Source organism: Anabas testudineus, chromosome 18 (assembly GCF_900324465.2).
Source record: "Anabas testudineus chromosome 18, fAnaTes1.2, whole genome shotgun sequence".
Classification (NCBI taxonomy): Eukaryota; Metazoa; Chordata; class Actinopteri; order Anabantiformes; family Anabantidae; genus Anabas; species Anabas testudineus.
The window spans coordinates 19,106,694-19,127,466 of NC_046627.1; the positions used below are offsets into that span (position 1 = coordinate 19,106,694).

The 20,773-nt window shown below is 40.2% G+C and overlaps 2 protein-coding genes across 2 annotated transcripts; both read left to right on the top strand.

Annotated features, from left to right (window-relative positions):
- The first annotated feature begins 6,250 nt into the window (after positions 1 to 6,250).
- Positions 6,251 to 12,373, top strand: si:dkey-19b23.15 (diamine acetyltransferase 2). Its single transcript, XM_026352371.1, has 7 exons — positions 6,251 to 6,273; positions 9,325 to 9,590; positions 9,843 to 9,894; positions 10,501 to 10,584; positions 11,328 to 11,429; positions 11,529 to 11,569; positions 11,698 to 12,373. The coding sequence occupies exons 2-7, from the start codon at positions 9,528 to 9,530 to the stop codon at positions 11,863 to 11,865; spliced, it is 510 nt and encodes a 169-aa protein (XP_026208156.1). The 5' UTR covers positions 6,251 to 6,273; positions 9,325 to 9,527; the 3' UTR covers positions 11,866 to 12,373.
- A 3,059-nt stretch (positions 12,374 to 15,432) lies between these two features.
- Positions 15,433 to 20,218, top strand: LOC113157506 (diamine acetyltransferase 2-like). The gene is made up of 6 exons (XM_026353052.1): positions 15,433 to 16,100; positions 16,353 to 16,404; positions 17,011 to 17,094; positions 17,991 to 18,092; positions 18,180 to 18,220; positions 18,349 to 20,218. Exons 1-6 carry the CDS (start codon positions 16,038 to 16,040, stop codon positions 18,514 to 18,516), a joined length of 510 nt encoding a protein of 169 aa, XP_026208837.1. The 5' UTR covers positions 15,433 to 16,037; the 3' UTR covers positions 18,517 to 20,218.
- The last annotated feature ends 555 nt before the right edge of the window (positions 20,219 to 20,773 follow it).

The window sequence follows — 20,773 nt, forward strand, 5'->3', positions numbered from 1 at the left end:
CACTATCCTCTGCAGAGATATTACAAGTCACTGAGGGCACACAAAGACAGACTTCGACTACCGCAGGCAGGGTGAAGGGAAACGAGAGGTCCAGTGTGGGCAAAACAGTTCCTTGAATGGTCAAAGTCAACGTAAAAGGCCAAAATCAAGAGTCTAGAAAAAGGGTCAATAAATATTTGTTGATGATATTAGATTTTAATTCACACTAAAAACAGCAATACCAGACTCAAATAGGAAGGTTATTACAACACCAACGCACCAAAGAGTTTAAAAGACAGAGAGTCTGTTCCAAGAAGCAGGTTTACGGGGTTTCGAGTACACGGCCTCTCGGAAGAGGTGCCATCATATTTACAGGGTTGTGGCCTGGTTGGTACAGTATATAACACTGCTGTTGGTTGAAGCACAGTAAACAGAAACCTGCATTCAGTGTTTCATGCTTAGTTCCTTTTTTTCTCTAAATTAGCTGTAAATCAAACTTCCAGTGCTGTTTGCTCGTATGTATATAAACCTGTCAACAATGAAGGGATCACTGCAGTTTGCTGAGGCAAAGCACACATTACAATCTGTCCCCGACCTTTTCTTATAATAACTGTAGCTGCCAATCACACACACACGGCACGACTGAGTTGCTCAGTTGGTCGGTTCATCAGTTTGTTTTGTGTTTAGTGCTCATTGTAGCGTGTTAACAAGCTAATATAAGATGGGGACAGTTACAAGGTCCTGTTAGCATTAGGTTAACACCACTGTGTCTGTGCAGCGCGTTACATGACTGTAGACTTAAAGTCTTCTCAAAACACGTATTCAACAAAGTAACAATGGAGATCACAATACATGTATAAAGAAGGCAAAATGAAAGTATGCGGTTGTTTTGGTAGCAGCTGTTTGATAAAATATACTGTAATTTCCTGGGTGCCTGCATTGATAAAGGCCATTGTTACTCGCCTCAATGTCAGATCCGTTTATCATGACTTTATCATGAAAAACAATGTGTTAAAGAAGAGATGTGAGGGGACAAAATAGTGATGTAATGAAATAAATCACGGGCATGTCGGAAGATCTAGCTACTACAGTAAATCCGAAACGTAAGAGCATCACTGACTAATGACTAAACTGCCTAATCTTTTCAGTAAACAGTGAAATAAATGGATAATTATCAGACCTTTAAAAAGTAAGACGCATGCAGCTGTGAAGCTGGGGCCTGTTTACATCTGTCACATGTAGGGTCAATATCTGGTTTGATCTCAAGTCAGTCGGACTTTAGTCCAACACATAAAACACATTTTTTAAGCTGAGGAGTGAATTCTGCCCAAATCTTTGTTCCACTCTTTATCTTTACACCTGTGGATGACACCAAGTTGTGTGTCAGAGGGAAAGTTATCACAAATCTGAAAATGTGTAAAAAAAGATTAGAGGAATAATATTTATCCGCGGCTCCACTGTAACGTGTGTGAAATGTTAGTGTCACGTTTGATTGTTACTGCAGCGTCATCCCGCCAACCTCGTCATTTGTTGTCGCACCAGTTTTTGCTGTTTACTTGCACATACCACACATGTTATGGTCCAGCTGCTGTTTTGCAAGCGTAGATGTGTTGCATAGCTATGTCTGGATCCATGCTTTGATTGTACAGTAAGCATGACTTTGTTTTTTTTATGATAAAGGAAAAGTGACCATAAGACAACATTGTCTGCTTAGGTCACGTATACATACTGTACATGTGAAAATGCCAGTAAGTTTAAAACTTACATTTGAGCAAAAGTTACCAGTGAAATATTACATAACTAGTGTAGTGAAGAACAGAGATAACGCAGGATGTTGTTATTCTTGTGAAACAGTAACAGAGTGAATGTGAACAATCAATCACATCCTCTGTTTGTGTGCTTTTATGGGTTTGATCCAATTTTGTGACAGACGTCCTTTCAAAGAAAGTGCCTGGATTTAATTGGAAGTGTGTATATATATTATCCATGGTGTATAAATCCAAGTCTGGGTACACCTTCCCTAACAAGGATGACGGGCCTCTGGTTTCATAGAAGGAAATGGCTCAATTACTTGAAAGAAAAGCCATCAGTGGGAGTTCATTGTGTCCGCTGGCCTCAGAGTCAGGTTTTCCTGTTATTCGCTTAAATTCAAAAGAATCAAATCTGAATCTGAGGAAATTATGAGGAAAGGAAAACAAGCAGAAATGGGTGGCCTCCATATTAGATAACTTTGAAATTCTAAACCATTTTAAAAAAATGTGGAATTGTACTTTGAGAAGGTTTTGCATCTTTACCATGGTTTTATTGATCCTCAAAACCTATTTGATCCCACACACACAGACCAATTGTTGGCTGCAGCCCAAGCTTTGATGCCTCGTTACAGTGAAGCTTTAAGGGAGAGGCAGTTTCCTCAGGATGTTGCTGCAACAGTTTCTGTGCTGCTGTGTGTTTGTAGTTTAGATACACTACATGCATTTCCCAAGCTGCTGGCTTTTGTAGAAATACAGGAACTTGTGGAGCTGAGGAACTGCCCTTTAGTTTGTTTGCAAAATTACTATCTGTACCATCATCATAAGTGTATTTTCAGGACACATGCATGAGTAATAAAATTTCCAATCAGTCAAATGCAACTGATGTGCCTCAAATTCATAACTGTGCCTCTAAACAATTGGTGGAGACCAAAGAAGCCACTTTGATGAGCAGTTAAATGTGAGTGGCGGGTCCACTAAACAGTTCTACACTAATTTGATTATCGGCAAATCTACTAACACATTTCTGTAACTTTGTGTGCTACGAATTCATCGCAAGTTTTATGGACAGGTGACCATGCAGGGTACTCGTGTCAGGGTCACACGTTGATAATCTGTCAGATTAATGGACAGGTGTGCATGTGAATGAGAGGCAGCTGGGGGGATATCGCCTTGTTCTTCGTCTTCACCTTTAATCAAATGACAGACAAGGATCTTGTGGCTCCTTAAGACTCCACTGCTGGCTGATTATGGCCATGGACGATGACTGAATATGAGTCGAACTGTTCCCCAAATCTGACGTCAGAAAGGTAAGCAAACTATCTATAGACTTGTTTATGTTAACTGACCTTTGTCCAGTTTCTTTTCCTGGGAGAGGTCTGGCTCCAGTTTTAGTTCCCATCAGCTATAGATATCACCAGCTACAAATACACTGTTTTGCATTTGGAAAACTTATGTTTCCAAATGTAATTAGGTCTATGTGAGGAAGTGTTACAGTGTTTGCTTACCTGTGTGCAGTTATGCAACACAACATTTGCATAGTAGCCCTAAGGCTAGTAGGAGTATTATTATGTTTGAAAATAATTCATAGCTGCAGATTAGCTTCAGATTTATATGTGTTGTCTGTAAACCTTTCTGTGCTCTGCTGTGATCTACACTTATATGTAAGGTTGTGGTAAATGTAGCTTTTGCAAGACACAGACCTAATATTGAAAAGGGAAGCTGGAGGGTTAATGTTATCAGTGAGATAGAAATATGACGCCTGTAAATAACACTTACACAGACTTGTGAGTGAAAGGGAATTATCTATCTCAGATTGATTACACTCATTTGCCAGCAGTTTACCGAAAGTGAACCTAGGCATTCAGGATTATTGAACCTTGTCCAAGAACCGTTAACTGGACACTGGTGTGATGCTGCGCCAGAATGAAAAACTGCTTTCTTTTCCTTACAGGAACACTAGCTATCAGTTTATCTTTACCGAAAATGTACCTGGAGTGTTATTGTTTAATTTTCTACTCACTGTGGGACTCAGGCAAAGTCCCATGGTGAGCAAGTGGCCAGGCGTCCTGACCTTCACAGGAATCACATGACTCAAACAGTCTGAGGGAAGTTATGAGAAGCTGAAAACAAAAAGCAGCATCTGCCGGCCTTACCGTTCTAAACTGAGCCGGCTGCAGATATCCTAATAAGGCACGTTAATGGCTCCGTGTGGAGACAATAACACGTGTCTGCTTTTTCATCTAGTTAACTTTGCATGAGGATTGCGTCAGTCTGCTGATGAGCTAATTTCCTTTACATTCATTTGTCCGACTGAGGGAAGTGGTTCAGTGTAACATGAGCAGACCAGACACGAGGAAGGATTTGTCTAAGTGAATGACTTAAATCACAAGGCTTGTTTTAAAGCTTTGTATTGTCACATTCTGATAAGAAGTGGACCGTAAAAGTGGACTTTTATGTATTAAAGTAGACTTTATTCCAAAGAGGGACCAACCAATTATAAATATCCTAGAGTTAATCAAACATTTGGATTTTGGACTCTTGTGGCCACTGTATTCCCAGAGTGAGCTACTCGTGTAAACAGAATAAAAAGCGCCGGGTGACTTGAATAGCTATTATCACAGTACTTTCCCTGCGCTGCACATTGTGTTGCATTCAAGTACAGAAACATGCTAAACTGGGGGAGTTACTACTTATAGAGGGGACGGTTAACTGTATTTCAGTCCACTGCCAGCTCTTTTTAGATATTGATAAATGAGTTGACTTCATTGTTGTGGACATGCTTCTGAGCTTAGGGACCAATCAGAATCTAGACTAAACAGGAAAAGGAAGTAGCTTCCTGTACAGGCCCGAATGAGTTCCCATTATATGTCTCTGAATACCAGTAAACTGAAACAACTTTCTCAGGCAGATCGGAGGAACAATAGTCTGACGAAAATCAAAAGTAATCCAGGTCAGACTGTTTTATGGTGGGTTGTGTGTCAGATTATTACTTTGCTGAATTATTTGTTTGGACAGAGGCAGGCAAGCCTTCTGTTTCCAGTCTTTGACTGGTGTGAATGAAGATTAGACCAGTGTCAACTGCCTCTTCGATTACCTTTACGCTGATTTATGCAGAATTTGTGGAATAGAAACAAGGTTTATTTTTGATCCTACTCACTTGTCTATGCATCAGCCATCAAACAGTCTCTCAGTGTCACCAAACTACAGTAGTGTTTTATTACTTTTATGGATGTCTATAATCGCTAGAGCTTTAAATCAGACCGCGACTACATGCTAAATGAGTTCTAAAACCCAGCATTAATGTTTACTTTTGTTAGAAAGCCAACTGGACAGCTACCTCCTCAGGACACTGTGTTGTTGTTTAAATGACGCTAACAGAACTTGGCTGTAAATGTTTTTCCAATTTGACCTTATAAAGTTGGTGCACAGAATACCATCTTTTTTTATTTATACCGAGGTGTGAATCATTCAGTCAGCGTTATGCAACACATGGTTTATTCATTAATGGTGAAGTGAAATGATGCAGCCTTAGCTTTACTCTTTTATTGCTTGCAAGTGCTGGAATCAGTCTGCACGACAGACGTAAAAGCGGGAATGACAACAAAATGATGTCCTGAAGTGACAAATAACAAGTAATAATGTCACTTCCTGTCATTTACAGAATAAAAACATGCATTTCCAAAACAGACACTTTTAATGGTAGCATTTTTTTAAAGTGCTAATGTGTTTATATTCACAAGTATGAAAATGTACTAATCCCATAAAGACATATTTCAACACAACATGCATCAAATGTGGAGATACCTGTATACAGGCTTTGTTTGGTTTTCATAGCACTGAGTATTAAAAGTCTCTGTAGCAAAGAATAAAAAAATATAAATAATATAGGAATAAAAATTAACCTTTGCGGTTAAAACTGTTAAAATGTTACCTCCCTTTGTACCCGCTGCCCTTTGGAGCAGCTGGTAGGTTAGTCAAATGTCCCCCGAGTGCGGTTCTGCAGGTACTTTTAGCTAACAGACTTCATGGCCGCTGCTTTTCTGTCCTAGCCCTTTTTAAGTCCAAACGTGAACCAGATGTAGCAGGTCTTAATTGTAATTTGTGAGCTGCTTAAGGCATTAACTTTAAAATAATGACAGGACCATAATGAATAACTCATTTGTTCAGATTTGTGTTTGGCCTTAAACAAACACACATTGCAGTTGAATTGTAGCTACATTGCACAAGGTCAGAACAAAACATGACCCCACATGTGACTGACAGAGGAATCAGCCGCTCTGCTGCGTAATCTGGAAATCTGAAGTATCACAATTTGTAGAAATGTATCATTAACATTTGAAAAATGTGAAAAAGCTTTGATTTGCTGCTTTTTTCAGACTCACACTGAAACACAGAAACAGATCGAATGGCAAAGTTAAGGAGTGGAACAAGGAGATCTGAGCCAGCTGAGTGAGAAATTTGTATTGCACCGACCCGGGCACTGCTATGCATTTCCTGTTTGCAGAACCAATCGTTACTCTCTCTGTGCTCGTTTGTATGTGAGGTAAATATGAAGCTTCAGCCAAAAGACAGCTTAGCTTAGTGCAAAGGTGACAAAATCCGTCTGCAGATAAATCATATTAGTTAAATGAGTGCTCTCTTCTGCACTTTGGAGGTGCTGCTGACAGACCCAGGCTATCTGTTATCTCATTTCCACACTAAATGCTGTGCTAACCTAAACACGAGATCGCCAAGAATTCGAAAACCCAACAAATTCCCACTGAGCAAGCAGTTGGTGACAGTGGAGAAAAACAGATGAGAGACACATCTTAACTCTTGTATTTCTTGAGCTATTCTTGTAAGTTAAAGGTTAAAGACAGCCTGTGATTTTGAGATTCACCGTCTGGGGCCCTCAGACACTGTGTCAGTGACCCTGGAGTTAACCTGCAGTGTTTCCAGGTCTTCTACATCAGACACCCTCATTCAGAGGAGTCATAAACTGCCTCGCTACCCCACTCATCAACGCACATTATAACCTTATTCCTGCTAAAAATCACTCAATCAATGAGTTGACTAAGAATTGAGCCCTACTTTCACACCAACCAGTAATTTTTGTGGCATTTGTCAGATGTGAATCGCACAGCGAGAGGCCCCACTCTCTTACTCACAGTCCACTGACTAATATTATCTAATGTTTCTGCTCTTGTGAGTCCTCAAGTGCGTCTGTAAAAACTGTCAGGGGTGTTTTACTCACGTCATCAGCAGCCTCTGCGGCTCTGCTGATGAAAACGGTGGCAATGCTTTGTTTTTTCTACTTGCGTCGTCTGAAAGGAGCCGTTCGTCAGTCTTAAAGAACCACACCACCATCGCTGGAGCTATTAATAGACACACGGGCGGCCTTATTTTTTTCCAGCAGAAAGCTGACCACAGAGGATTTGAAGACTGCCCAACAAAATCCCCCTTTTCCCTGCTCATTTCCTCCCCACCCTACACTCTGCAGAATGCCATGTAAGGTGACTCTCACAAAATGTATTTTTAGCACCGAGCCACCAGCCTCCTATTTATACAGTGTTAAATAACCAAATGCAGTGAGTTACTCATTAGCACATTAGTCCACTGGACTATATACAGTTGGCTGTAGTTTAAACTTCTGAATATAAGAATTAACAACAAGCCTCTCTGAGATATTTGACTGTTGAGTCATTCATCAATTATTAGTTCACACCAGACTTCACATGACTTCACAGGCAACGTTTCATATGACTTCACAGATGTAGTTTTCATGCTGTCTGGTTTCTCTGATGGTGATTATTAAATTATTCTTTAACCAAACAGATGATTAACTCAAATGTGTGGCTTTGTGAAGAGATACAGACAACAAGTACAAACAGGGTTGGACCGTAAAATGAGGAAGGTTCCTGTTTTTAAGCAAGTTACAATAAATGAGAGTGATTGATGAAGCAGAAACACTTCCTGCGATTGGTTAGGAGTGCGATCCTCGCTTAAAACCATTTAGAAGCAGATATCGCTGTACTTCACCATTACACATATGTAGCCACTCCAAATGCAAAGTCATTTCCACAGCTTTCACATAAATTAAAAGTAGTGACACGTCTGCTGAAGCTCATCATTTAGAGGCTGGTATCACAGACTGAGCTCATATTTTGATGACAGCACTTGTCTTTTTAATTGTTCATTGTCGTGTACTGGGTACTGGTTTTATAGAAACTGATATGACAGGCTTCTTAGAGGAAAACACCTCATTCCAACCCTCTCAAGCACTGTTTTAACCACCATCAAGAAATGACACTGACAAAACTCCACAATAAAGAGCTCCTCACTTTCGCATTCATTTGTACATGAGCTCATTTTTCTAGTGCATCACTTCCCTCACAAAGGCGTTCTCAGTTCCCTGGTAGGTGGGGAAGCTGTGTGAAATTAATGAGATCATACCTATTTTTGCATTTATCATACTTTGATGATGTGCCCACATGTTGTATCGCAACAGGCACCTTGACCTCAGTATAACCTCTCAGTACTGACACAGCCTGTGAAATTCAACCGTTTTATGTTTTAATAATGAGCATATTCAACAACCAACCACACACAGGCCAACAGTAGGCAAGGTACCACCTTAAATATCAGTAATCAGCAGTATATAGTAACTTAAATTCAGTGTTAAATAGGTGTTATGTTAAGTTATATTGAGAACAGCCTCTCATTTAATTCAGTGAGCCTAGTTTAGCTAAATAACCGAGTGACTAGTGGCATCTTTAAACAGTATTCATACTTCTAGTTAGCTGAAAAATATGAAGCAGTGATTACACATTAATGAGAACAAAGTATTTTGGTCTCTGAGATGAACTTCCACTTCTGTGCCCACACATCCATAAACTGAACCAAAGTTAAGCCGCCTCACTTAAAATCTCTTCTAGGGACCTCTGCAGGCTGCAGCATGTATTACTCCCAACAACAAAAAAGACTGTTGGATACTGAACACTCATAGTTTTGTTTTTCTCAACCGCAAAATATAAAGTTTATTTTGAGCAAAAGCAATGGGGATGATTCAAAACAAAGGGTTTGTCTGTTCCCTTCAGCAAAATCATGGCAAGATAGCTGGTAGCAGTCACCTTGTGTATAAGAAGAGACACTGGCCATGAACATTCACAGTCTGTTTCATACAAACCTAGTAACTTCTGTATAAACATACTAGACACATGTACTACATATAAAAGAGAGTGTCAGTAAGTCCCCGTCTGCGAAAAGATGCATTCAGTGGTGCATTAGTGTGTTTAGTAAAGTCATTCAAAGCCTGAGAGGTGTAGTATTCCAGCATACAGGAAGGAGTCCCTGTAGGAAAAAATGCATCATCTGCACTTGTGTATTCCTACATACTGAGTGCTTGAATGCAACAAAACAAATAGACTATTTCAAATGGTGAGTGGATGTTTACTCTGGAGCCCCCTAGAGGTTCAATGGATCCTCTGTGACACGAGGAAAAACACCAGGCGCAAAGATGCTCTACCCTCCACAGTAAATGACTTACTAAGCTGTTATTAAGTCATCATTTGTAACTTAAAAACATCCCTACGGTTCATTTCATAATCATTCAAAGCACTCTTATGTCCACATGGGGATCTGACACTCTGTCACCTCCTTCCGGGAGGAGGGCGCTCTCTGCCAGTTTAAAGCCTGTTTGGGGAGGTTGTGGTGCAGCTGGGCATCGAACCTCTCGGGACATTTCACATCACATCCGTCCGTATCCTCGGTATATTTCACCGGAGCCCTGTGAGGATCACCTCAGCACATCCAGCCGACATGGACTTCTCTATCCGAGCAGCCAGCGTGGAGGACTGCAAGGACATGGCGCGGATGATCGTGGTGAGCGGACGGACACGTGTGTTAAGGCAGCCTTACGTCAGGAGCTGGGCTTTTACGCACGATGCTGCTGTTTTGGTGTTGAAGTATTGATGTGAGCTTATAGGCTGCTCGTCACCAAATGTGCATGCTTTGACACATTACTGCACAAATGACATAAAGCGCATAGACCGGCACTAATTGACGTGTTTGATGAAGGAAGTGTGAAATTTTAGAAACAGCATTAACTGTTTTTCTTTCCTGTTTTTTCCACAGGAACTGGCTGAATATGAGAAAGTGGCAGACAAAGTTAAAATCAAGCAGAGAGGTACTGTGTGGAGAGCTGCACCACAATAAGCACCAGTCTCATCTTACATTTTGTGCTCAAGCTGGGGTTACCTTAACACAGTTGCCTGCTGGACCTGAAAGCTCAACTGCAACTTAAAGGGCAACTTCACAGATTTTCAACTTACCTCATATGGGTGCAGTTTGGGGAGCACACACCGTCCCTATGCTTTACCTTCATTAAAAACCATTTCTACTTATAGCAGATTCAGACAATGTCATTGTGTCTCGATTGAGCTGCTCTTCCAGCATTTCTCCAGATGACTTCTGCAATCCTGGTGCAGAAAAAAAACTCCCTTTTCAGCTTCAAGCAGAGAGAAGCTTTAATATAAGTTAAGGGTCAGTAAGAGATCAGTAACACAGGTGGACGTCACGTAGGCTGTTAATGAAATTGACATTTAAAGACCCTGATATGCAAAGAAAGATGTAAATCAGAGATTTTTGAGAGTCAGAGCATGGATTTAGTCAACAAATATAAACGTTCAGTAATGTCTTTTAACTCCAAATGCCACGAGAGTAGTGAAATCATTACCTGTTATGAACAAATATACAACAATATAGTGTAGGTGACTCTGGTTTTTATGTGCAGATTTGGAGCAGGATGGTTTCTCCAAGAACCCGTTCTTCCATGGGATCATCGCTGAGGTGCCAGAACAACACAAAAGTAAAGAAGGTGAGAGAATATCATCAACACATGGACCATTATTAAAACAGACCTTACTCTGAAGTTTTTTCAGTGAGAGCAGGTAGTTGTTCACCACAGCCTACGAAACAGCTGTGCTATATGTAACACATGTTGTTACCAGCTTCACCAGCCCATATTTAGACTTTTTATTTATTACCTGATCCAACAAGCACGCTGCTGATGTGCCGTTTTTCTTACACACCACTTCAATAACAAGGCAAACGCCCTGATTTTCCCAAGGAGACAGTAATAACAACACTTACATATGCTCTTCCCCACAGCTGAATCTTTCTCTTCCATGATGTGGGTCTTTTTCCACTGGCCTCTGATATCTGACTCCTCATCCTGAGGAGAGGCTGCCTGTAGATGTGTGTTTGTGAGGGCGATGTCTTACTACTCCTAGATTTCCCATGATAACAAGATAGAAGATAACAAAGCATTATGACGACATAAAAAACAAGAATGAACTGAACAACCTAAACTCTTAACAGATTTGAATATGACACATCATTCTCTCTGGGCTAACTCACATCAGAACTGATTGTTTGACTTCACGTCTGTGAAACACTGGCCACTAAAATCATTTTATAAAACATGCAGTTAAAGATACTTGGTATGAAAAAAAGAGATTATTTAAGAGTCATCTTAATGCTGTGACTAATATTGGGGTTAACACCTGTTATTTTCATGTTGCATTCATTCATGTCACATTTGTTACTGTTTTCTTTCAGGCCATACAAAGATAGGCTACGCACTTTACTTCTATTCCTATAGCTCGTGGTCGGGCAGGTCCATTTATATGGAGGACTTGTACGTCATGCCTGAGTTCAGAGGTACAATACACTTTCTCAAACATAGACATAACATTATTGTGGTAGAGCAAATATAATCTGTGATAATGATTGTGGTGAACAATGGTGTTTGTCTTTCAGGGAAGGGCATTGGCAAAGCACTTATGAGCAAGGTGGCACAGGTGAGTTAAACGTCTGTTAGATGTTGAGGATTTCTTAGATATCTTCTTCATTTGCACTAAAATCGTCCATCAGTTATGTCATTAGCCCACTCATAACTTTGTTTTTATTAAATGTTGTTGCCTCATAGCTGGGTCTGGCTGCAGGCTGCAGCAAGCTTGACTTCACTGTTCTGGACTCGAACAAATCCTCTCTGGACTTCTACCTCAGCCAGGGTTGCTTTAATGTCACAACTACCATTGGCTACCACTGTATACGCTGTGAGGGAGAAGCACTGGAGCATCTGGCCCAGCCCTGACCCAACACTGGGTTCATGACCTCTTGACTTTTGCAACCAACAGACTCAAACTCACACTGAGCGAGTTAGTCGTCCTGTTCTGAAACTTGACAATTACAGTCCTTAAGCTGATTTCTTAAAAAACTGGTTATTTATCTATGTGACAGTTCATTAGGTTTACATGTCCCAAACATAAAGTTAGCATCTTCACCTGATGACTAACTACATAAAAGACATATAAATAGCAAGTAGTGGTGTCTTGCAGTGTGGAGTTAGTTAGCCCTGGTATCACGGCGCAGTGTTTGAACAAAAACTGTAGTCCAAATGTTAATTGTTCTAACGTAACCTTATGTCGATACTCAGTGTAAACATATGTAGAAAACCAATACAGCAGGGATAACCACACACACCTATGTGGTTGTGGATTTATAAGAAAATGTTTAACATAATTAACTATTATTAAATACAAATGTTATTATGTTTTTATTGTTTTGCACAAATATCCAGTAAAATCTTTTGTATTACAAAACCAGGTCTGTGTTTCAATGTATGACTGTTCAAAAAAAGAGTATCAGTACGCACTACATATGAGAGGCCAGGAAAGAGAGTGTGTCAGGAAGTCCCCTTCTGATAAAAGATGGATTCATTCTGGTGCATTAGTGTGTTTAGTAAAGTCCTACAAAGCCTGTGAGGTGTAGTATTCCAGCATACAGGAAGGAGTCCCTATAGGCAAACAGCATCATCTGCACTAGCGATGTTTCGTTCGTGAACGATTCATTCAATATGAACTAATCTTTTACATGACTCGGGAGTAATGAGTCCCCTCAGTGAGTGATTCGTTCATTTCCAGTTCATTGCAGTACCTTCTTTCGCCACCTGGCAGCAGCTGTCAGCTCAGTCAGCAGGACAGGAAACAGAAATGATTCGTTCACGACTCACTCAACTGTGCGTCCGTCCTCAGGTCCTCGTTCTTTTGTCACGTGACAGCCAGGCCGCTTAGGCTCTGTGGCAGCAAGCACTACAGTTCTTTCATGAGTTGTTCATACAGATCGTCACGGATCGTTTAGTTGTTCATTTGTAACGTGATAGCTGTAGCTCAGCTACGGGCCTGTAGACTGAAAAACAAGGAAATGAATGATGTCTGATATCTGACGTTCATCACCCGACACACATTATTCATGAAATCATAATTAATTAGTGGTCTTTGATTCTTGTAGATGTGTGTAGTGTTATTGTGTATATAATGTGAAGTGTGTTTGTAAATAAATACTTTAGAAAATTATATCAACATGTTGATTGTGTTATACTTTTCCATAAAATAATAAACTATAACATTATTAATAACAACAACAATAACATCAATAATAATAATAATAATGTCACGTTTTGGACACTATGTGGCCACGAGCAGTACACTCGTTCTTGGATCGGTCATTCGGTTCATTTGTCACGTGACAGCTACCAGGTCACTGTCGCGCTGTTAAACAACAAGTGCAGGGAGGATGCAGGACACACATCACTTTATTGTGGTGTGTATTTGCTTTCCTAGGTTTTCAAATGGATTGAATTGCTTTTGGCATTTTGTGTATTATAATTTGTCAGCTGAAGCAAACCATGTTGTCTTGAGTATATAGTGTTTGAGAACCGTGGCCATTTTTAATTCAATTCAATTCAATTCAATTTTATTTGTTTGAAGGCAACAGGAAGAAACCTTGAGAGGAACCAGACTCAACAGGGAACCCATCCTCATATGGGAGATCACATACTATGTGTTAGGCAGCAGGCAGTCCAGTATAACAATTAATGTCTATAAGCTATTGTGGAGTCCAGTTAGTTATTGCAGGCTCTGGTAGACTTGTTCCAGTGCTGGACTGTCGAGCGTTGAGTCGAGACCTCTGAGAAACAGCTTCCGACGTCTGCCGAGGCCAGGACCGACTTCGTGGTGGCGTGTAACCAATCCCGCACGCATCATATAGGGGCCATACGGGGGATCCAAGCGACAAGATCTCCGACCAGAAAAGGGTGGAACGACATGTAGCTCGACAGAGAGACAGAAAAAGGGAAAGAGAGGGAGGGAGAAAGAGAAGAGGAGAGGGGAGAGCAGAAGAGGAGAGATAACAGTTTGGTATGATCACAGATAATGTATGAGGTGAATGTATATTTAGTAAAGAGTGTAGAGTGCAGCAGGGACTCTGGCAACTATTACAGCCTAACTAAAAGGGTGAGCCAGAAGGAAACACAGACATGAGGGCTCCTTGGGATATAAAGCAACCAAGCACTTCACTGTCAACAAACCTGAGTGATCAATGAGAGTGGGGACAGCATCTAAACATACCAGTTCACCATAATTCTCTACGTCCGTGAGTCTTTCCCAAATCTATTTACAAAAATGCTAGAGTAAATAAATAGGTTTTTAGCCTAGACTTAAATACTGAGACTGTGTCTGAGTCCCGAACGCTGTTTGGAAGGCTATTCAATAACTTTGAGGCTTTGTAAGAAACAGCTCTGCCCCCAGCTGTAGTTTTCATGATACCAGGTACTGACAGGCAGCCAGCATCCTTTGATCGAAGTAGACGTGGTGGATCATAAGACACTAGCAGTTCACTTAGATACTGCGGTGCAAGACCATTTAATGCTTTAAATGTCAAAAGCAGTATTTTAAAATCAATGTGAAATTTCACAAGGAGCCAATGAAGAGTAGATAAGATGGGCATGATGTGCCTGTATCTTCTGGTTCTAGTGAGGACTATTGCTGCTGCATTCTGGACTAACTGAAGCTTGTTTATGCACCTGGACAGTAAGACATTACAGTAGTCCAACCTAGAGGTGATGAAAGCATGGACTCATTTTTCTGCATCATTTAGTGACAAAATATTCCTTATCTTGGCAATATTTCTGAGGTGAAAGAAAGCTGTCCTGGTGACATTATCTACATGAGCTTCAAATGAAAGACTGGAATCTAGAATTACACCAAGGTCTTTTACTGTTGCACTAGATGTAACAGAAAGACCATCTAGAGTTACGGTGTGATCTAAAATCTTGCTTCTAGCTGCATGTGATCTTTTGAATAGTACTTCTGTCTTATCAGGATTAAACAGAAGGAAGTTTATTAGCATCCAGTCTCTTATATCCTTTACACATTGCTCAACTTTATTAAGCTGTTTGATCTCATCTGGTTTTGATGAAACATATAACTGTGTGTCATCAGCATAACAATGAAAGTTAATACCATGCTTATGGATTATGTTGCCCAGAGGAAGCATGTAGAGGGGAAAAAGCAATGGGCCTAAAACTGAGCCCTGTGGAACACCAAACTCCACTGGAGAGCATGTGGAGTAATCGCCATTTCGATCTACATACTGATGACGATCAGTCAAATAGGATCCAAGCCAGGAGAGGGCTGTTCCCTTAATACCTACAACATTTTCGAATCTGTGAAGGAGAATACTATGGTCAGTGGTGTCAAAAGCTGCACTGAGGTCAAGTAGCACAAGCATAGAGACGCAACACTGATCAGAGGCCAATAGGAGGTCATTTACTACTTTAACAAGCTCTGTTGCTGTGCTGTGATGAGGCCTAAATCCTGACTGATAGAGTTTGTGTATGTTATTTCAATGTAGATACAATGCCCACAAGAGGGCTACAGCGCCACCTATAGTAAAATGAACGAAATGACTCAAAATGATTTGTTCAATTTACTGTTCGAGAGTCACAGATGTGAGTCAGTTAAAAGAATCAAACTTCCCATCTCTAATCTGCACTTGTGTATTCCTACATACTGGGTGCTTGAATGCAACAAAACAAATAGACTATTTCAAATGGTGAGTGGATGTTTACTCTGGAGCCCCCTAGAGGTTCAATGTATCCTCTGTGACACGAGGAAAAACACCAGGCGCAAAGATGCTCTACCCTCCACAGTAAATGACTTACTAAGCTGTTATTAAGTCATCATTTGTAACTTAAAAACCATCTCTAAGGTTAATTTTAAAGCACTCTTATGTCCACATGGGGATCTGACACTCTGTCACCTCCTACCGGGAGGAGGGAGCTCTCTGCCAGTTTAAAGCCTGTTTGGGGAGGTTGTGGTTCAGCTGGGCATCGAACCTCTCGGGACATTTCACATCACATCCGTCCGTATCCTCGGTATATTTCACCGGAGCCCTGTGAGGATCACCTCAGCACATCCAGCCGACATGGACTTCTCTATCCGAGCAGCCAGCGTGGAGGACTGCAAGGACATGGCGCGGATGATCGTGGTGAGCGGACGGACACGTGTGTTAAGGCAGCCTTACGTCAGGAGCTGGGCTTTTACGCACGATGCTGCTGTTTTGGTGTTGAAGTATTGATGTGAGCTTATAGGCTGCTCATCACCAAATGTGCATGCTTTGACACATTACTGCACAAATGACATAAAGCGCATAGACCGGCACTAATTGACGTGTTTGATGAAGGAAGTGTGATATTTTAGAAACAGCATTAACTGTTTTTCTTTCCTGTTTTTTCCACAGGAACTGGCTGAATATGAGAAAGTGGCAGACAAAGTTAAAATCAAGCAGAGAGGTACTGTGTGGAGAGCTGCACCACAAGAAGCACCAGTCTCATCTTACATTTTGTGCTCAAGCTGGGGTTACCTTAACACAGTTGCCTGCTGGACCTGAAAGCTCAACTGCAACTTAAAGGGCAACTTCACAGATTTTCAACTTACCTCATATGGGTGCAGTTTGGGGAGCACACACCGTCCCTATGCTTTACCTTCATTAAAAACCATTTCTACTTATAGCAGATTCAGGCAATGTCATTGTGTCTCGATTGAGCTGCTCTTCCAGCATTTCTCCAGATGACTTCTGCAATCCTGGTGCAGAAAAAAAACTCCCTTTTCAGCTTCAAGCAGAGAGAAGCTTTAATATAAGTTAAGGGTCAGTAAGAGATCAGTAACACAGGTGGACGTCACGTAGGCTGTTAATGAAATTGACATTTAAAGACCCTGATATGCAAAGAAAGATGTAAATCAGAGATTTTTGAGAGTCAGAGCATGGATTTAGTCAACAAATATAAACGTTTAGTAATGTCTTTTAACTCCAAATGCCACGAGAGTAGTGAAATCATTACCTGTTATGAACAAATATACAACAATATAGTGTAGGTGACTCTGGTTTTTATGTGCAGATTTGGAGCAGGATGGTTTCTCCAAGAACCCGTTCTTCCATGGGATCATCGCTGAGGTGCCAGAACAACACAAAAGTAAAGAAGGTGAGAGAATATCATCAAGACATGGACCATTATTAAAACAGACCTTACTCTGAAATTCTTTCAGTGAGAGCAGGTAGTTGTTCACCACAGCCTACGAAACAGCTGTGCTGTGTGTAACACATGTTGTTACCAGCCACAACTAGAGAACTCTGTATTTGTGTGACTGACGGTTGTATGGAGCTACAGTGTCAAACTAACTAAGAAGTTTACATAATAATGCTACTGCTAATCTTCTTAACATTGCCCGAGCAGCGCTAGTTAAAACTGTTTTCCTGATGGACATCATGTTATTTTTGATTGCTTAACCTAAGCAATCTTTTAATGACACACCATAATAACACAGTGTCCATCAAGAAAGTCGTTTTTAACCAATGCAGCTTGGGCAATGTTTAGAAGATTAGTAGAGTGGAAAAACTGTTTTCTTGATGGACATCGTGTTATTCTGGTGTGTCATTAAAGGATTGCTTAGGTTAAGCAAACCAAAATAACACGATGTCCGTCAAGAAAACAGTTTTTAACCAATGCTGCTCGGGCAATGTTCAGAAAATGAGTAAAGTAGAATATTTTCTTGATGGACATCGTGTTATTCTGGTGTATTTTTAACTAGTTTTTAACCAGCTTGACCTTAACCTAAGCAATCTGGCTAAACAGACTAAATAACTGAAAGAAAAATCACTTTTTTGCAATTTGCAAAATCCTAAATAAATTGATTCTAAACATGTCTGAATCAAAACAGGAGGCCAATGCCAATATCCACTGTAGCTGATAAACAAGGTCCTGTTTAGTACCAAATTGGAGACAAGCTTTGCAACTGAAAAGAGATTAACTGAACACAAATGTATGACTTGAAACATGTTGCATTCATTCATGTCACATTTGTTACTGTTTTCTTTCAGGCCATACAAAGATAGGCTACACAATTTACTTCTATTCCTATAGCACATGGTCGGGCAGGTCCATTTATATGGTGGACTTGTACGTCATGCCTGAGTTCAGAGGTACAATACACAGACATGACATTATTGTAGTAAAGCAAATATAATCTGTGATAATGATTGTGGTGAACATTGGTGTTTGTCTTTCAGGGAAGGGCATTGGCAAAGCACTTATGAGCAAGGTGGCACAGGTGAGTTAAACGTCTGTTAGACGTTGAGGATTTCTTAGATATCTTCTTCATTTGCACTAAAATCGTCCATCAGTTATGTCATTAGCCCACTCATAACTTTGTTTTTGTTAAATGTTGTTGCCTCATAGCTGGGTCTGGCTGCAGGCTGCAGCAAGCTTGACTTCACTGTTCTGGACTCGAACAAATCCTCTCTGGACTTCTACCTCAGCCAGGGTTGCTTTAATGTCACAACTACCATTGGCTACCACTGTATACGCTGTGAGGGAGAAGCACTGGAGCATCTGGCCCAGCCCTGACCCAACACTGGGTTCATGACCTCTTGACTTTTGCAACCAACAGGTCAAACTCACACTGTGCAGAGGTAGAGAGCAACTTCACAATTACAGTCCTTAAGCTGATTTCTTAAAAAACAGGTTATTTATCTATGTGACAGTTCATTAAGCTCACATGTCCCAAACATAAAGTTAGCATCTTCACCTGATGACTAACTACATAAAAGACATATAAATAGCAAGTAGTGTTGTCTTGCAGTGTGGAGCTAGTAAGCCCTGGTATCACGACGCAGTGTTTGAACAAAGACTGTAGTCCAAATGTTAATTGTTCTAACGTAACCTTATGTGGATACTCAGTGTAAACATGTGGAAAACACGTGTATGTGGCTTCGGATCTGTAAGAAAATGTTATAATATAATTAACTATAATTAAATAAAAATTTAATTTTTATTGCACAAATATCCAGTAAAATCTTTTGTATTACAAAACCAGGTCTATGTTTCAATGTATGACTGTTCAAAAAATGAGTTTTGAGTATCCTTTAAATTGATAGTACTACTATGTAATAACAGCACTCATAAGCACTCAGCAGCTAAAGCACAACACGAGCATTTGCATTGTCTTCTTCCTTTTAAGCTATGCAAATATCAATTTCTCGCAATGATACTGTGCAGTGAAGGAATCCATTGGACTCCACTAAAAAAACGGCTTCCATGCAGCCAAACAGCAGAGTCTTGGGGCTGGTTTCAAAGAAATGGATGAAGCATAGAATCAAACAAAAATAATCCATCTGGGGCAATTTGAAAATAGAAAAAAAACAAAAAGCACACAAAACCAAACCAAAAGAAAAACCACACAAAAATCTTGGCTCACCCTCAGTCCGTGTCTTTGAACCTGTCCAGCTAAAAGGAAAGTGGCACAGTACTGGTCTGCACTGCTGTTTTATATCTAGTCTGATTCTACAACATGGGACTTTTTTGTATGATTTCCAGCAATTTAATGAAAACAGGCTGAGTTGTGGGTTCGATTTAGTTTGTTTTCTGTCAATCTAAACAAGTAAGAACCATTAACTGTCCTTGACATTTGCTTTTTTTTCCATACTTGGTTTAAAAAAAATCATGGTATCAGTGACAGTGCAGATTTGAATCTTTTCAACATGATGTTGAAAATAACTGTATGTGTGCTTCAACATACAGATGTCATCCATGTGGAAAACTCATAATGCACCACTATCCAGCTATTACAGAGTGCATGTCCCAAAAATCAATTTGGAGTCCAAGGGAACATGAAAAGATATTTATATTGTCCCATGTCTGCAACCAAGAGTTATAAATTATTATGCTAACTCTGTTCCCAACATAGAAATAAATTCCTGTCAGATCCACTGGGATCTTTGCAATAAATCACAACTTTAAAAAACTATTTTGCATATACAGTACAAGACAAGAAAATATGTTAAATGTTTGAAGTGTTTTCTCAGAGTTCAGTGTCTACTGTCGTATAAGTAGGCGAGAAGATAACGGTGTTGTATTGTGCTTAACTTTGATGCACTTTGTATTTTCAAATGTTGTGCAGCCATTGATGTTTTCTGTTAGCAGGGAAATGTGTTTTAATGTGTTAATGTCTCACATTTTGTGTGTAAAGTGGTTGAAAAATAATGGACACCTGGGTAAAAACCTGGTGAATCCAGGAACTCTGTGCATTTTCCTTTTTGTCCACTGAGGTTTAAAGGGTTTCATGGGATCTAATAAATATTGTTTGAGTTCATTTTTAGTAAATATGTATGTATTATTACTAAGTTTGTCAGTGGCTATTGTTGGTTTTTCTTACGTCAGTGGAAGAGTACCAACAATTGTACTCACGTCTGGAAGAGTATTTACGATTATAAAACTAACCCTGTGTTAAATACTAGATCCTTGTTTATATTAATATTACTTTTGTTGTATTTTCCACTTGTATGGTTTTACTTTTTCTAAAACGTGCCTCTGACAGGTGGGACACTGGGATTAAGTCAGTTCATCATCACCTGTTGATGGCACAGTGCACACAGCCTCCATCACTGCCAGCAGAGCAAAGCTGGTTGATCTTTCTCCACAGTGGGTCCAGTCTGTCTTTAGCTTACACACTACAGCCCCCTTGTGGCTACAAACGGAACTGTTACACGTGTGAATGGCACATACTTTCAAGGCATGCAAGTTAATGGAAGTGAATTGAGGAGCAGAGTCTGCTCCGGCGCGTTTGGCACGTTTTTTATTTTATTTTTTTTTTTGTTTTGTTTTT